This window comes from Phascolarctos cinereus, unplaced genomic scaffold, assembly GCF_003287225.1.
Source record: "Phascolarctos cinereus isolate Bilbo 61053 unplaced genomic scaffold, phaCin_HiC Scaffold_3;HRSCAF=262, whole genome shotgun sequence".
NCBI lineage: Eukaryota > Metazoa > Chordata > Mammalia > Diprotodontia > Phascolarctidae > Phascolarctos > Phascolarctos cinereus.
In genome coordinates, this window is record NW_027555736.1 from 219,515,626 (window position 1) to 219,534,594 (window position 18,969).

General features: G+C 41.1%; 1 protein-coding gene across 5 annotated transcripts in view; it reads left to right on the plus strand.

Annotated features, from left to right (window-relative positions):
- Positions 1 to 18,224: 18,224 nt before the first annotated feature.
- GTF2A1 (general transcription factor IIA subunit 1) overlaps positions 18,225 to 18,969 on the plus strand; it is a 138,472-nt gene continuing 137,727 nt past the window's right edge. For 3 of the 5 annotated variants that reach the window (XR_013485430.1, XR_013485431.1, XM_020976320.2), the window contains exon 1: positions 18,227 to 18,655. Coding sequence is in view for 3 of the 5 variants with exons in the window: in XM_020976320.2 (XP_020831979.1) it covers positions 18,626 to 18,655 (30 nt within the window). In the remaining 2 variants the exon portion in view is untranslated. Of the gene's footprint in view, positions 18,656 to 18,969 lie in introns of all 5 variants that reach the window. The other 2 variants (XM_020976321.2, XM_020976322.2) reach the window with 2 other exon arrangements.

An 18,969-nucleotide genomic window follows, 5' to 3' on the forward strand; every position in this document is an offset into this window, starting at 1 on the left:
AGTTCTAGAGATTTCTATAGAAAGACTCTAGAGGGGCTCCTCTAAATTGAGGTTTAGAATGCTTCAGGTAGAGCAATTTTTATTTTAAAGCAGAAGGAATAGGATCCAGTCTCTCCAAGGACATGTTCAACCTGGGAATCCAAAGAGCTGGGAGGAGAGGCAGAAGGGCCCAGGACTTATTCAACTGGGAGGTAAAATAAGGCAGTGCCTTGGAAGAGACTGATTAAGATTTTAAGCCCGTGATGAGTTAATTTAGTACATGCCTGTACCTAACCTTTTTACATATAATGTATGCCCAGAGATTGCCTTCTACTGTAGTCAAAATGATTTGTGCTTCTGAATTAATTATACATCAGGGGAAATGAAAAGTCTGGTTCCCTGTCCTAGCCCAGGACATCTCTGGGGAAGAGGTCCTTGCTCATCTCCTACATACTGGCAGCAGAGAGTTACCCAAGAACACAGCTGCCATGGGAACTGGGCCTGGAAGCCCTATTTGGTAGCTCCCCTGGGGGAACCTGTTTCATCACCCATAGTAAAATCGTTAAACTTTTGCTTAATTTTTTTAGGGCAAGGGTCCAAAGATAGAAGAAAGGCGGTGGTAAACCTCAGATATGTAATTCACATAGAACTGGATCCCTCAGGACAGGAATAAAGACTCATATTTTTCATTGTAGTTGAATTTGGTGGTAAATGTGACACAAGTCATAGGCTATGAACATGCTTTTTGTTTTGACTATGTACTCAGACTTTCCAATAGAGGCAAAATAAGATAAAACATACATAACCTAATAACAATGTGTTTAGTTTTTCCAAAGTACTTTAATGTCAGTTGGTTTATTACATTCTCTTGACATTTCTGTGAGATCTACAATCAAACAAAGCAGAATTTCTAAAGTGTAGTCCCTCAAACTTTACTTGTTTACTCTGAATATTTTCCAGGGTTATCAAGTAGCTACGATCCTTTCTTCTCTTACTCTAAACTTTCCACATCAAGTGCCTGATTATCTGGAGGCTTGTCCCAGTTCAAATGACTGTAGGCCTTGAATAGCTGAACAGAATGAAATTTTAACTGACATAATTATATGCCTTTGACTTTTCCTCTTATCTCCTCATTACTGTTTATATGCTCTCTTACGATGCTCCCACTTATGCCATTCTAAAGGACTTTCCCATTGATGAATGCCAAGTGTTAAAGCCCTCCCAGGTTTTGCTTTCCACTAATGACTGGAAATAGCAGTTACTCATTCTCTCTCTCTCCAGGAGACTGAATATTTACTTTTGAATGCTCTATAGTGAGTGTATACAGGCTACACACTCTCCTAGGTAAGAGTATTTCACCCTCTGAAATAAAAGTTAAGAATCAATATAAAATGGATGGGATCAGCCATGTAGAAATAAATTATTCTAAGAGATGTTTATACACAAATTCCTGATGACTCTTCACCTGGAGACTACTGTGCCTCTCAAATCTCAAGAACGCTAAAAACCATAACCAATGTAAATTAAGCTGGTGCTAAAATTAACGATAATGTCATAACAGAAGAAGGGTGATCTACCTGGAAATTAGGAAAAGGGGAGTTTAAAACTACTTAACATTTGTGCTTCTATTTACATAGACCTTTAAAGTTGCAAGACATCTTTTCTAAATGTCTTCCTTCTGAAAAGTAGAACCTAGATAGCCCTGGGGAACTTCACATTTCTCTGCCTCATTGCTCCTACTCAGACAATATAGGAACTTTAACAACTGATCTTAACTCTCCGGGGAAATAGTCACCAGCTCCCATTACAAATACACACAGGTTGACAAGGCTCAAAACATGAACAAGTTTATTTACAAGGTTAGAAGAAATAAATAGAACTAATTTCAGAACTTAAAGAAAACAATAATATCCACCTGTGAGCAACCTCTCCCCAAAATTCTGTATAGTTTAAGTCAAAAGTTTAACACTTTTGGTTTAACAATATATAAATATGCAACCTGTGGATCTGTGGGCTCTCAAACAGCCCATTATTCCCCATTTTCTCCTCCTTTATTTCAGTCTGATGAAGAGGTGACCCTTCTCATCAAAGCCAAGCTGTACATGTATCCTTGATCTCTTCCCCTTCCATCTTTTCCAGCAAATTGCACCCACTATGGTCTCCTCTCTCTCTAATCTTCAATCTTATTCTAATGCTTCCTTCCATACTACCTACAAATACATTCAAATCTCCCCATTCTTTAAAAACCAAACAAACAAACCAAAAAGGATGTCTCTTATATTACTACATCTTCTCACATGGTGACCTCATCAGGTGCCACAGGTTTACTTGTCAATCATACACAGGAGATTCTATATTCAGCCCTAATCTCTCTCCTGACTTCTGGAAATCAAAGAATGTATCAGTTATTTCTAAGAGGATATTCTGCAGGCATCTCAAACTCAACCTGTCTGAAACAGAGCTTGTTCTTTTCCCCCAAAACCCACCCCTCCTATGAACTTTCTTATTCCTGTTGAGAGTACCACTGTCCTTCCAGTCAACCAGGTTAACAATCTTAGTGTCATTCTCAACTTCTCAGCTTCCCTTACCCTACATATGCTATCTCTTGTTGATTCTACCTCCCCAACATCTCTCAGATCCATCTCCTCCTCTCTCTCTACTCACACAATCACCACTATAGTTCAGCTGTGGTCTGGATTATTATAATATCCTACTAATTAGTCTTCCTGTCTCTAGTCTCTCCCTTTTTGTTGTTGTTTAATTGATCAGTTGTGTCTGACTCTCTGTGACCCCATTTAGGGTTTTCTTGGCAAAGATATTGGAGTGATTTTCCATTTCCTTCTCTAGCTCATTTTACAGATGAGGAAACTGAGGCAAACAGGGTTAAGTGACTTGTCCAGGGTCACACAGCTAGTAAGTAGCTGAGGGCACATTTGAACTCAAGTCGTCCTCCTGACTCCAGGCTGGGTACTTATACACTGTGCCACTTAGCTGCCTACTTCAATTCATTTTCTACACAGTTGCCAAAATGAATTCCCTAAAGAACAGGTCTAATCAGGTCACTTCCTTACATAATAAATTCTGGTAGCTCAATATTACTTGTAGGATCAAATAGAAACTCCTTTCTCTGACATTTAAAGCCTATAACAACCTGGCTGCAACTAGGGCCAGTGAGGTGGCACAATGGATAGAAAACAGGGCGTGGAGTCAGGAAGCTCTGAATTCAAATCTAGCTTCAGACACTTGTTAGCTGTGTGACCCTGGGCAAGTCACTGAAGCTCTGTTTGCTTCTGTTTCCTTAATTGTAAAGGTTTCCTTAACTGTAAAGCTGGCGTTAACAGCAGCCCTTACCTCACAAGGTTACCGTGAGGATCAAATGAAATCATATTTGTAAAGCCCAGAGCACCATGCCTGGCACATGGCCTAATTACAAATCACTCCGCATCACATACTCTATGTTCTTGCTCTCCTTGCATTTCCGCTCACATGACACTCCACCTCCTGGATTTGTGTTTTTGCACTGGTTGTCTACCATCTCTGGAATGCATTTTGTTCTCATCTCTGTCTTAGAATCTTTGTCTTTCTTCAAGACTCAGCTCAGACACCACCTTTGAATCCCCACAGCTACCTTCCTCTCCCTGCCCTTTTCCCAGCCCCAGCCCCAGCCAAATCACCCTACACGTTCCCCTCTTGGCCCTGCGTCTGACTTTCTGGACTTTGACACCATTCCTCAGTTGCCATCTCACTGTGGAACTTCCCTGAGTGCCTGGAGCCTCCTTACCTTGGATCCATCGATCCTTGCAGCCTTTTCATCCTGGAACACCTCTCTTCCAAGCAGGCCCCCTTCTTCATTGATGAGTTCCTCCCAGGGCTTCTCTTTGGGGAAGGGGCAAGGCCAGTGAATCTTCATTCTGCTCTTGGCTCTGCTTTTGACTTTACAGAAGTGATGAAACCATGCACAGGCACTTCCCCACCCCCACCCCCCTTTTCAGCATCCTTTTGTCTTCCCCCATTAGAATGTAAGCTCCTTTAGGACAAAGACTGTGTTTCTTTTTAACTTGCATTCCTATCTTCAGAATGTAGCACAGTGTCTGCACAGTAAGCACTTAATAAATTCTTGCTGGCTTGCTTTGTATTTACTTGGTATACATTTTGTATATATCTATATAAGTAACTGTTGTCTCCTGTGATAGAATGTAAGCTGCTTAAGGTCAGGGACTATTTCACTTTTGTCTTTGTATTAATAGTGACACAATAAATGTTGATTGTTTTGTTTGGTTGTTTTTTAGTTGATAGCAAAGGAGTCTGTTAGAATGGTACATTTGAAAGATCCACTCCCTTTGTTTTCTCCTTTTTAGGGCTGTGATTTCATTGGTATAGGGAGCTCCAAGGCAAGGAAATTCTCTTTACCACTGCAAGTCAGCACCAGCTCTGCAAATTAGTATCTTAAGAGAGTTGCCTAGGGCAGTAAAAGGTTGAGGTACCCAGAGTTTATTCAGCCTATACATAGCAGTGGTGGGACTCGGACCCAAGTCATCCTGTGTTCAAGGTTGGCTCTCAAGCCACTACAACAGGCTCCTTAGGATATGTGTGTGTGTGTGTGTGTATACATATATACATATATATATATATATACACACATATACACACACATACATATATCTGTGAGCCACTCATGATCAATTTGCAGCTCTGATACACGTTCTATGTCATGTCTCAGAATCAAGTCAAAAGAATTATGTTCCAGACTAGCATACATATTCTTTGTCTGGATAGCAGTAAGTAACCTGAGAAGTCTCTTGTGAGTATGAGCTGTCTTTTTCTTGAATCCTATTTGGGACACGTTTGACTACTGTTTAATTTTAACTCTCATAAACCTAATTTCAATTTATTGATTTTCCCTGCCCACTCCTTTCAATTTTGTGTTTTAACTGTACAATATATCCAGGTCTCTATTTTTCCCCCAATAAGTCCAAGTTTCTCTTGGTTTCATAGGATCATGAACTTAGAGGCCAAAGGGACCTTTAAAGCCATTGAGTCTAACCCCCTCATTTTACAGATGAGAAAACTAACTTGCTCAAAGTAGTCACTCAGGTAGCAAGTGGCAGGCCTGGGATTTAAACCAAGGTCCTTGGATTCCAAATGCAGCATCTTTCCATTGCACCAGACTGTTACCAGCATCTTCTCTCCACTGGAAGTCCCATATCCATGATGCTAATCCCCACTTTGAAAAATAATGCTTTAAAGCTTCAGGAACTTGGGTGCTAAGTGAAATGGTAGGGACGTACTAATGAAAACTTGGAACTTGTATGATTTGTAATTACCTATTACAATGATTAGCTTATTTTAGGAGGCAATATGATGGCCCCAAAGGAGCCCTTGGTTTCCTTCTTTCCGGTTTTTGGGAGTTTATCTTAGGTTAAAACTTTTGAGTTCATTCACTGCCCCCAGTTAGGAAAATTTCCTAATACCTAGGCAAAGGTTGTGTTCTCTGCCTCCCTTTACATTATATCTTTAAGTTAATACCTGGCCTTTTTGTGGCTGAGGCAGAATTCAGTTTACTGGAAATATCTGAGTAATGAAACAGCATATAATATCATAGTGTTCATGGGTAGTCAGGCACCAGGAAAGGAAGATTCCCTCAGCTTAGATCAAGTCAGTCAATCAATAAGAATTTATGTAGCACCTAATATGTGCCAGGCACTGTGATAAGTACTAGGAATAGAGAGCAAGAGAAAAGACGCTCCTGCCCTCAAGATATTAACAATCTAAGGGAAGATGCAATACGCAAACAAATATATACAAACAAGCTATATATGAGAAAAAAGGAAATCATTAAGAGAAGGAAGGCACCAGAATTAAGAAAGGCTGGGAAAGGATCCCTGTAGAAGGTGGGATTTTAGCTAAGATTTAAAGGAAGCCAGGGAAGCTAGGAGTCGAAAAAGAAGAGGGAGACCATTCCAGTCATGGGATCAACCAGTGAAAATGCCCAGAGGAGGCTAGTATTATTGGGTCAAAGAGTATATGGAAGGGATTAAGGTATAAGGAGACTGGAATGGTGGAAGTAAGAAGTGTGGCAATTAAAATGTTCAAGAGACATAATTTCTGAGTAATTAAATAATTTTATACTGCCAGCATCTTAATAAAAGGGTGGTCATTTGTTCATCTCTCTCTAGACCAAAGATAATCATGGCAGTGGCTCAGGGCTTACATGCCCTTGGAAGAGGGGTGTTCCTGAGAGTGACAATCAACTCTGATTGGTTAACAATTAATGAGAGAATGAATATTGCAATGAGATGCTGGACCTGAACTTTGATTATGTCATTTACTTCTTAAGTTACCCCAGCCTCAGGTAATCTATTCAAAGAATTTATCGCTACCCAAACCAGAGTAGAGTACAATGGTTATCCCACCAGGATGGGGTCTGAACAATAAAGTTAGTCCAATCTCACATTAGTAATATCCTTCAAGAGACTGAACTTTTAAAATCAAGACTTTAGAAAAAGGGGGGAACTCTGGATCTCACCAAATCATTGGTTATTAATAATCACTTCTCTCAGGAGGCTAAGTTATGAAGTGCTGCTTTGAATGCCAAATAGAGGTTTTTATATTTTATCCTGGAGGTGACAGGGAGCCAGTGCATTTCACTGAGCAGGAGGTACTATGGTTAGAATTGAGCTTAAAGAAAATCATATAGTGGCTATATAGAAGACGGATTAGAATGGGGAGAATTTTCAGGCAGGCAGACCAGTCAGCAGGCTATTGCAATAGTCCAGATATGTGGTGAGGAGGGCTTGTGCCAAAGCACTGACAATATCAGAGGAGAGAAGGAAGCATATTCAAGAGTTTATTGCAAAGGTAAAATTCTCAGGTCTTGGCAATAGACTGGATACAGGGGTAGGAGTGAGGAACTGAAGTTAACACAGAGGTTGCAAGTCTGCGGGACTGGAAGGATGGGGATTCTCTTAACAATAACAAGGAAGCTGGGAGAGGTGGATGACTTGGGAGGAAGGATAATGAGTTCAGTTTTGGACATGTTGCATTTAAGATGACTACAAGACATATATTTTGATATCTTTAATAGATAGTTCGAAATGCAAGACTGGAGGTAAGCAGAGAGGTTAGAGCAGGATAAGTAGACCTGAGAATCATCAACACAGCAATGATAATTAAATCTATACGAGCTGATGAGATCACCAAGGAAAGTAGTATAAAGAAGGAAGAAAAAGAGGGCCCAGGCCAGAGCCCTAAGTTATCTATGGTTAGCAGCCTTGATCTGGACGACAAGCCAGCAAATGAGACAGAGAAGCAGCAATAAGATAGGTATGAGAACCAGAACAGAGTAGTGTCTTGAGAATAAAGAAGAGAATATCAAGCAGAAGAGGGTGATCAACAGCGTCAAAGGCTACAGAGAGGTCAAGAAGTATGAGGATTGAAAAAAAGGCCATTGGATTTGGCAACTGAGAAATTGATAGTCATGTAAGTAACAAGATGGAGGACTAGACACTTTTTCTGATCCGTCATACACCAAAGATAAAACAACTTCAGCTGTCTCCATGTCTAAAGACACAGAATCACAAACCTCTAAACCCATGAATTGATGCTCACTGACCCTGAGTTCATTCAGCATCCTATTCCACCCTCCCATGCTATAACAGCAAGGCTGTATTAGCTGACCCAAGGACCCAACACAAGTTTACCACAAAACTCACTTCCGCACCCAGGTCCCTGCTCCTTCTTTCCAATGTGGGGAGACTTTGCTCCAGTGAAGTTTGTCAGGCCTCCCTGATAGCCAGCAGCCCTTCAGGAGCAAAAGCCTTAGGGTGAGGTAGTGGGGTGGGGGTGGGGCAGGACTCAACCTCATAGCACATACACTGCAAAACTCTCAACTGCTCATGCTCAGGCAGACAACTATGCACTTAAGCGGTAGTACTCTGAACTGACACTACTGGGATAGACAAACCCATAGCACCTAGCAGTGAAGAGACAGGCCTAGGGCATTATGGACAAAATCTGGCAACACGGTAGACATACAGATGAATCTGTATTTTTAGATAGGACTACATTACAACAGGGGAGGGTATGTCAAAGGGTGGGAAAGAGGAGAATAGGGGAATAGAAATGTATGTTGTTCTGGGGTCAAATCAAGAGCTAGCAATGAGAGAAAGCATCTCCTATAGTCTCTGAAAGAGAAGAAGCTCCAGAGGAGGGGGTAAAGGGGGGGATTAAAAAGGGAGGAAAGGAAGGAAGCCTTGCTTTGATAGTGGGAAGGATTCCACTGATGAATGCTGTGGGTGAAGAGAGATGTTTTGTGAAGGAAGATGGGAACCTTGCACTGGGTGTGGGCTGGGGGATTTGGAGATTGAAAAGTCTACTCATCCTACCTTGGGGGGTGGGAGAGGGTGGAGTTAGAATTCCTGAGGCCAAAAAGCATGGAAGAGTGGGAGGCCAAGGACCTAGGAAGGAGATTTTGAGGCAAATGAGGAAAGAAAGGTAACCAGAGGACAGTGTAGTTCAATGGTAGGTTGCACAATAAGTAATATGGTGGAGAAGGGGCCCTACCATGAGATAGTGTCCGTTCTGATACCTGCAATGGCACTGTTCTAGGAATGAGGCACAATGACAAAGGGGACCCCATAGAGGGAGCAAGCTATGGCAGGAACCACAAATAAGTGGCAGAAACTGCCCAGAGGAGAGAGTCTAGATACCTTGGAAGTTTTGAATGCATGAGAAATACATAGAAAAGAAAGAGATCAGATAACTACGGGGATCATGAAGTAGAAAATGAAGGTCTTAAGTAAATAAAAAGAAAAGATGGATAATGAAGAGAGTGAGAGAAAACCCTTTTGAAAAGGGGTGCAAAAAATGAAATTTTAAAAACCAAGGAGAAGCAATCATGCTATCTGACAAAGCAAAACCATACATTCAAAAAAAATAAAAAGAGGTAAACAAGAAATTTTATTATGCTGAAAGGAACCACAGATAACAAATCAATATCAGCAAAATACTTATATGCTCCAAATGCTTTAGCATCCAAATTCATAAAAGAAACATTATCTGAGCTACAAGAACACAACAAAGACAGGAGACTTCAATATCCCTCTCTGTTTTCCTTTTTTTTTTTTTTTGGCCAGGCAATGGGGTTAAGTGACTTGCCTAGGGTCACACAGTAAGTGTTATGTGTCTGAGGCCAAATTTGAACTCAGGTCCTCCTGAATCCAGGGCTGGTGCTATATCCACTGTGCCACCTAGCTGTCCCACGTTCCTCTCTGCTTTGCAAAAATCTAGCAGAAAGATAAACAAAAGGGAAAATATGAAACTGAACAAATTGCTGAGGAAGTTAAAGTTAAAAGACTTATGAAATATTCTAAATGGGATAACAAAATAATATACATATTTCAGTATCACATGGAACTTTAACAAAAACAGAGCATGTACAAGGGCACAGAGATATTGAAAACAAATGTAAAAAAGGCAAAAGTAGTTATCATTATTGACCATATATTACCATTATGTCATTATAGGCCATAATGCAATCAAAGAGTAATTGGTTCAGGCACTACAAACAAAAGACATGGGCCCAAATGGAAGCTTAGCAATGAAATCCTAAATAATGAGGTCAAATAATAAATCATAGAAACATTTAAAAACTACGTAAAAGAAAATGATAATAATAAAACCACATGCCAAAATTTCTGGGATTCAGTGGGAAAATAATATCTTTACAAATATATGTTAACAAAATAGAAAAAGAGAGGATTAATGAACTGAATATACATTTTTTAAAATTATGAAGTCAAAAAATAAACCTAAAATAAGCCCAAAAGAGGAGATGCTAAAAATTAGAAAGGAAATAAACTGAAACCAAATAAAAAACCCATAGAAATAATAAATACAATCAACAAAACACAAGAAGAAATAATAGAAAGGAAAATCCCCATCTAGATAATTACAAAATGCATAAAATATCTGGGAATCAATCTACCAAAGCACACAAAAGACTTGTAAAGATTCAATTACAAAATGCTCCCTAAAGAAAGAAAGATCAACTTAAATATCTGGAAGAATATTCAGTGCTCATGGCTAGGCCATGCCAATATAACAAAAATGACAATATTACCAAAATTAACTTATACTTTTAATGCTATATCAATCAAATTATCAAAGAGATATTTTCATATAACCCTATAAAATAATAACAAAATTCATTTGGAAAAACAAAATATCTAGAATATTAAGGGAAACAATAAAAAGAAGAAGGGATGAAGGGGGAATAGCATTTTTGGACTGCAAACTATGTTATAAACAAGTAGTCATCAAAACCATCTGGTTTTGGTTTAAAAATACTGAAATAGATCAAAGAACAAACCAGACAAGAGAGATTCAGAAACAACAGAACTCAGTAACCTCATCTGATAGGGCGGAAAACATAGATAACCTAGGTAAAAAAAAAAATCTCGGCTTAGATTCTTAAAATCTAGCCACTGCTCAGATTCTTAAAAACCTAGCCACTGCTTACCCGAGTTCAGACTCCTTAAGAGTCTGCCCAATATGACAATGTTCTAATAAACCTTGTCTTTGGCTAAAAGAAGGCTTGGGTCAAATTCTTTCTGGCAGGACCGGAGTCTTGTGATGTTGCAGTCCCAGGACCCCTGAACCCCTAAACCACATCATTTTGGTGGCCCATACAGGGAAACTGCCTAACCCCAAGTTCTTCTCCAGCCAAGACTGGAAGGTATGTAAGCCTTCCCCCTCCCCTCCTTTCTTGCTCTGCAGTTGGGGTCGCTCTCCAAGCACCAAGGCTTAGAGGTGCTTTTCTGGCAGACAGTTATGAGACTGTCTCGCACTCGACCTAATGCTCTCAGGCTTTCAGTCCACTGGGTGTGTTGAACACCATGGACCTGGGTACACCTTCCACAGGATAGAGGATAAGGATGGAAACCCTATGGGGAAGTGTATATTCAATTCTGTTAATTCCCTCCTCAATAGGGAACTGGGGGAAACTGCAGTTGCTTTTTGGTTCCCTGAGGCTTCTTCACTCCCTTCCCTCCTTCATGGAGGTTATAGGAAAAGTTAGAACAGCTAAAAATATCTTGGCAACCCTGAATGCAGCCCGTGCTCAGTTCCAGTCAACCTCCTCTTTCGGACCCCCTCGAGGCAGGGAGAGCTCTATACCCCTTGCCAGCAGGAAGCAGTTTCAGAAGCTGAGACCTTTGCCCTTACTCCAAAAGATTTTGGGTTCCATTTGTTTGAGGGGGGAATGATGGAGTTGGGATCTGGGCCCGAGAAAAGAAAAACCCTGGGCTTTCCCTCATGGCCAAATCTCTGGCATTTGCCTAAGGCTATAATCCCATCAACTGCTCTTTCATTGTGGCTACACCCAATCTCCCCTCCATTGTTTTACTTCCCTATGGCCTATGGCCATTTCCCACCCTTGATCCTAGCTAGGCTCCATTCTCCCTTGGCCATGAGGTCCAGGTCCAAAAGAAAAAAAAAGTCTCATTTGGTAAAAATCTGCTGGGAAAACTGGAAAGAAGTGTGGTAGTGATTAAGCTTAAACAAACATCTTATACCATATTCCACAGTACATTCTAAAGGACACATGACATTAATATTAACTATCACACTATTAAAAAATGAGAAGAGAAATAGATTCTATGCCTCCCATAACTATGGATAGGAGATACAGTCTTAACCAAAAAAGAAAGAGAACCAATTTACTATGACCAAAATGGAAAATGATAAATGTTGATGATGCGGGAAAATTGGAATACTAATGCATTGTTGGTGGAGCTGTGAACTGATCCTACCATTCTGGAGAGCAATTTGGAACTGTGCACAAAGGGTTATAAAACTGTGCATCCAGCACATTGATCCAGCAATACCACTCCTAGGTCTGTATCCTAAAGAGATCATAAAAAAGGGAAAAGAACCTACATGTACAAAAATATTCATAGCAGCTCTTTTTGTGGTGGCAAAGAATTAGAAATTGAGAGGATGCCCATCCATTGGAGAATGGCTGAACAAGTAGTGGTATCTCAATGTAATGGAATACTATTGTGCTATAAGAAATGATGAGCAGGAAGACTTCAGGAAAACCTAGGAAGATTTACATGAACTGATTCGGAATGAAGTGAGCAGAACCAGAAGAACACTGTATATTGTAACAGCAACACTGAGTGATGATCAACTTTGATTGACTTAGCTCTTTTCAGCCATACAATGATCTAAGACAATTCCAAAAGACTCATAATAGAAAATGCTATCCATATCCAGAGAAAGAACTATGGAGTCTGAATGCAAATCGAAGCATACTATTTTTTTTCTCTCTCTCTCTTTTCTTTCTTGCGCTTTTTCCCTTTTGTTATGATTCTTCTTTTACAACATGATTAATATGGAAATATGTTTAATATGATTGTACATGTATAGCCTCTATCAGATTGCTTGCCATCTTGGGGGTGGGGAGAAGGCAGGGAGAGAGGAAAAAATTTGGAACTCAGAATCTTATAAAAGTGAATGTTGAAAACTATCTTTACATGTAATTGGAAAAAAAATAACACTATTAAGTAAAAAAAAAAAAGAAATAGAGCCAATTGCAAAAGATAAAATAAATAACTTTGATTACTTGCAACTGAAAAGCTTTTGAGCATGCAAAATTTATATACCTAGGATAAGAAGGGAAGTGGTTAAATGGGGAAACAAATCTTTATATCAAATTTCTGACAAGGGTTTGACATCTAAGATACAGAAACTATACATACATACATATATAGTCATATATTTATATGACTAATATCCATTTCCCAGTGGATAAATGATCAAAGGATATGGCTAGTTCTCAAAAGAAGAATTGCAAAGTATTCACAATCCCATGAAGGAATGGTCTAAATCACTAATAATAAGAGAAATGCAAATTAAAATGATGCTGAAATTTTACCTCATACTCTGCAAATTTACAAAAATGACCAAAGAATGGCAGTGTTGGAGGTATTATGGAATAATAGGCACACCAATACATTGTTGGTGGAGCTATGAAATTGTATAACCATTTTGGAAAACAATTTTGAATTATGGAAATAAAATGGCTAAAATGTCCATACACTTTGAACTAGAAACTCCGCTACTAGGCTTATGCCCCAAGAAAGCCATCAATAGGAAAAAAGTCCCCCTATACTCCAAAATATTTATAGCACTTCCTGTGACAGATAGGAATTTGAAACAAAGTAGATGTAAATCAAATGAGGACTGGCTAAACATATTTGTGGTAGATGAATGTAATGGAATGTTATCATACTGACATATGTAATGAATACAGAGAAACATGGAAAGATGTATATGAACTGATACAGTATGAAGTAAGCGGAGCCAAGAAAACAATATACACAGTAACTACAACAGTATAAATGGAAATAATAACTACATACCACAAAATACCACAAAAATAAAAAATAAATGTAGCAAAATTCTAATGAGCAAGCAAGACTTGAATGAAGAGCTATGAGAGGACACCCCCAACCCATCCCTTCATGGAAGTGGGATGGCCACAGGTATCAGACATTACACTTTTTCAGCTTTATTTTATTGATCAGTCATGCTGATTTTTTATTCCTCTCTAAAAAATGCTATTTTTTTTTTTAATATGGGATGGCTCTCCAGGAGGAAGAAAGGGAGGGATAGTTGGGATAACTATGATAAGAAACAGAAGATATCATTAAAATGTCAGAAAAAAAGAAATCATTGGTAACTTTGATCCTTCTCTCCTTGATGCCCATACAGCCAAGAACTTTCTAATCTTTCCCTTCTCTAAGGTCGTTCAGCCTTTCCTTTCTTCCATACTTGCTCCAATCTCTAGAATCCATAGGCTCAGAATCTCTTCTCCAGTTCTGAGATAGCTTCTCTCTTTTATACAAAGCGTTGAGCATATGATCCAGTGTCTCACATAACGCCTTTGATTGATTTAAAGAGGTATACAGGCCCGATGCATACACATTTCTAATGGTTTTGATGGAAACAGCTAGGTGGGGCAGTGGATAGAACACTAGACCTGAGGTGAGAAAGTCCTGAGGTCAAGTCCAGCTTTAGTCACTTACTACTAGTGTGACCCTTGGCAAGTCACCTAACTTCTGTTTCGGTGTACTCTTCTGTAAATGGGTATGATACTAGTACCTCTCTCACGGTTGTTGTGAGGGTAAAATGAGATGTCTGAAAAGTGCTTTGAAAACCTTTAAAGGGTTATATAAAGCTAATTGTTATTGTTATTATTATTATTGTAGTGAAGGAAGAAAAGCAGTGGTGGTAATAGTGGTGGTGGTGGTGGCGGTGATGGGTAATAGTAAAAAAAGTGTTTGTACCTAGTCAAGGCATCAGAACCAAATGGGGTGATCTAGATTTCACTCTCACACTATTAAAACCTCTTCAAGCATGTTCAAATATGTAGTCAATTTACGGTACTCTTAGTACAATGCCAAACGTATACTAGTAGGCCTTCTATAAATGCTTGCAGAAGTGATTGAGTGGCATATTTAAATGCCATTTAATAGAAAGAAATTGCACTATCAATAATTTCAATTCAGTTGAAGGAAATTGGTTGTGCCTATGTACTTATTGGGTTTTACAGCACCTCTTCTCTAAATAGCTCAAGTATTGACAAATAATTTTAACAATATTTTAAAGTACTCAGGTATTCCTGAACCTATGGAATTTTTAGTCAGCTCTTAAAGTTGCCTATCTTCTTTGCCCTACTCCCCCAGCCTCCCCAATTATCTTAAGATCACAGATTTGTTGTAATTGTTGATTTCTTCCTTCTCTAAGAGTACCAATGACATCATGAACATGATGTCTTGATTTGCTCATGAACTGGATTTGAGACAAAGCTGTACAAAGTCATCAGCTTTGCTATCTCCTCCAAAGTCGTTGGGGTCCAGTAAAAAGACAAAGGTCAAGACAACTGGCAATGGCCCCTAAGATCACAGATTTATAATTGGAAGTGGCCTTAGAGTTCATTTAGTCTAAACACTTCATTTTGCAAATAAGGAAACTGAGGCCAGAGAAAACCAATGACTTTACACACAACTAGTAAATGTTGGGGGAAAGCTAGGTAGCACAGTGGATAGAATGCTGGGCTTGGAATCAGGAATCATCTTCCTGAGTTCAAATCTGGCCTCAGACACTTACTGGCTGCATAACCCTGGGCAAGTCATTTAACCCTGTTTGCCTCATTTCCTCATTTGTAAAATGAGCTGGAGGAAATGGCAAACCACTCCAGCACCTTTGCCAAGAAAATCTCAAATGGGGTCATAAAGACGAGGACACAACTCAGCAACAAGAAGTATTTGAGACAGGATTCAAACTCAAGTCTTCCTGACTTATCCAACATTCTATGCACAGAACTTAGCTAACACTAAAAATGATTTAATTCCACTGGGATAAGAATCCAAGATGTATTGTTTACCAAATGATTTTTGAACTTGTTATATACTCTGAATCTGTGGTGTGTTGGACAGAGCAATGGACCTGGATTCTAATCCTAGCTCTTCTATTCACGACTTTGTGACCCTGAGAAGGTCACTTGACATCTTCATGGTTTCATTTTCCTCACCTGCAAAATATAAGAGGATTACTCTAGATCTTTAAGGTTCCTTCTAGTTCTAAGTGCTATGATCTTATAGTTGATAATAGTGTTATATTTCAGATAATTTGCTACTCTGATTAGCTGAGATCAGAATACAATAAAACACATTCAATTACTCCTAGAAGATGATAGATGGGACTCAGGCTTTTGGGGAGTTCTGCTTCTGTGTAGTTCAGCCTTGCTGTGACCAATTAGTTGGGTAATGATTCAGGGGAGAGATTTGGAGAGTGATGAGAGTGAAGTGGCTTGGTTAGTTGAGTATGGATAAGACCTTAAATTCATAACCTTCATTTCTTCTCTTCAACGAGGTTTTTCAGTAAGTTTTCCCCTTCAGATCCCCACATTTTGTGATTTTTTTTCTCTTTTAAGACTGCTCTTGCTGATTCATTTAAATTTGATTTCATTTCTATAAAAATGTCATTTCAGCTTTGCTCAGTGCCAAATATGATCCTTCCCCCAATTCCTTAGATCTACTAATTGTATGATTCAAAATCATACACAATGATTAATAATATAATGTCATTGTGTAGCATTATGAAAAAAAAATCTGAGTTTGGTGGCTTTCTGGTTATTTGCATTCTGGATCAATGGGGCCTTTGACTTCTCAGCTTTAGGTAGAAGGGGAAAGTCAGGCTGTAGTGCTTCTACCCTAAACATTGTTTCTGTCTTCAGATAATCTAGGATTTTTACATAATGTCATTGTTTTCTTAAGGCAAATACCTAGTACTTAAGCTACAACTTAATAAGAATGCCAGTCTATGAGGCCATAATAATGACAATGTTCCTTTATATACAGTAGATTAATGAACCAGTCAAACATTTATTAAATGCCTACTATGTGCCAGCTAAGCACAAACGATGCAAAAAAAAAGATAAAACGTCCCCGGCTCTCAAGATTACAGTCTAATGGGAGAAGATAACACGTGAGCAACTATGTACAAACAAGCGATATACAGGATACATATGAAATAATGTACAGAGGGAAAGCACTAGAGTGAAGGGGAATCAAGAAAGACTTCCTGTAGAATGTGAGATTATAGCCAGGACTTGAAGAAAGCCAGAGAAGCCAGGAGGCGAAAATGATGAGGGACTGAATTCCAGATATGGAGGACAGCCAAGCGAAAACGCCTTGTCGAGAGACAGCGGATTGTTTGAAGAACCGCAGAGCTCAATGTCCCTGAATCGCAGAGTATTTTTTTTTGCGGGGGTGTTTCAGAGATAAGAAAACTGGAAATGTGGGGGAGAGGGCAGGTTATAAAGAGCTTTGAATGCCAAAACATTTTTTTAAGTACTTGCTGTAGGCCAAACACGGTGCTAAACAGACAAATTACAAAACAAAAAACAAAAAAAACCCCAACAAAGACTCCCTCTACCCTTAAGAGACTTTACATTCCAACAGGGGAAGACACACCGGGAAGAGGGGGCCTGGGAGATGCACTCTGGTCCCCCTAAAGTGATGTTGAGCAGTTCTAGAATGGGGGGGGGTGGAGGTGGGGAAGGAGTCGAGGTTGCTCACGTGGCTTAATAAACAAGAAATTATTTGGGGTGTAAATCCTAGAAATGTTAAGATCAGTCAAGATTGATATTAAGTGTCTTTTGATAATGCCAGAGAACTAAAGAAATTAATATTCCAAGCCAAATACGCCGGTAGAGTAACTGAGTAACTGAAATCAGATAGTCTGAAGCTAACACGATATTATTAGTAATCGGACTTAAGCCATATCAGACAAATCAGGTGGTCCGTGCACACACACATACATAAAGTAGCGACCCTCCCCCACCTAATTTAAAAATTATACAACCATAAGTGCACAAAACCCCAGACCCCGTTTCCTTTTGTGGAACCGCGTGCAGCACATATTTTCGGGAGCGAATAGGGCAGGAGATTCTTCCGGAGAAGCGCGAACGTGTTGCTCTGGCCGAGAAGCAGCAGCGAGAGCTCACACCAGGTGTGTCTCTCGGTTTCTGGAGTGATGACTCCGCAGATCGAAACTTAAGCCAGCGCCCAGCTCGCTGGGACAGGAAAGGGAGTCACGTGATCAATTAATCACTGGCCTACCCCAAGGCCAGAGCTAACAAGGCTTTAAGTGAGCGCCACTTCTGAAATTTCGCCCAGCTGATATGGCGTGCCCCTGGGGACTAGAGAACGGGCGGCCGATCCTAGACTCGCTAGCTGCTTCGATTGAAGCTCCCGCCTTTTCCTTCTGCCGGTTCAGCCGGGTTTTGTTTTTTTTATTTTTAACTCTTATCTTTCCAAAGTGAGAGACACGAAAAGAAACTTCCGCCTGGGTCACGGCGGAGGCAAACCACGTGACCCCGGCACGAGAGGCGATTGGGAGTGGGGGGGGCGGGAGTAAGTCGGTCAATTTCCCAGCTCCCCAGCCCCGGTTCCCTCCCCACCTTCGCACCGTGCTGAGACGTCGTCCGACCGCGAGTCACTTTGGCAGCCTCGCGCGCCCCCACGCGTGCGTGCACCCGGCCGCTCTCGCGGTGTCTCGCGCCGCCTACCTAACCCCCCCCATCCTTACTCCTCCTCCTTCTCCTACTCCGCTCTTTCCCTCCTCCCCTTCCCTCCCCTCCCCTCCCCTTCCTCCAGCCCCTGTCTCTCGACGGTGGTGGCTCGCGCAGCTCGTTGGCTCACTATATAAAGGAGAGAAGCGGGCGGAGAAGACGGCTGGTGGCTGCAGCCCGTGCGGCGGCGGCGGTAGCGGCAGCGCGGGGGGCGGCGACCGGTGGCGGTTTCGCTCCTTTGCCCCGGGCGGGGGGCGGGGAACGCTCCCCTGGACCCCCGGAGGGTCGATTTTTTTTTTTTAAGGGCGATTCTCGAGGATCTCAGCTCCTGGAGGACTCCCCCCCCTTCACCGCCCCCCCCTTCCCCCTACTCCACCTTCGGGACTCGATTTCATTTTTATTATTTTTTTTTAATCTCGGTGATCTGGTTACAGTCGGGGTCTCTTTTGTTTTTGTTTTTATTTCTTTTTTTTAATTTTTTTTTTTGTTGTGTTGTGTGTGGAAATGGCGAACTCGGCAAATACAAACCCCGTGGTAAGGATGTGACTCGGTGACCGCCGGCGGCGGCCACGGCCGGAGCTGGGTGGCGGCGGGGGCGGGCGCGGGATGGGGGCCCAGGAGCCTGAGCCGGGCTCAACTCTTTTCCCCCTTCCCCACCCCCACCCCCAGCCTCCTCCCGCTGTCGCCGCCGCCACCTCTTCCCGCCGAAGGGAAGACCTGGGCCGAGGGCGGGGGGAGGGGGGGGCTGGGGTGGAGGCAAGAATGGGGGGCTCCTGGGGGGTGCAGGGTGGGGATCTTTTCCCTCTCCAGGAGGGAAGGGTCTCGAGAGGGGTGGGGAGAAGTGGGGG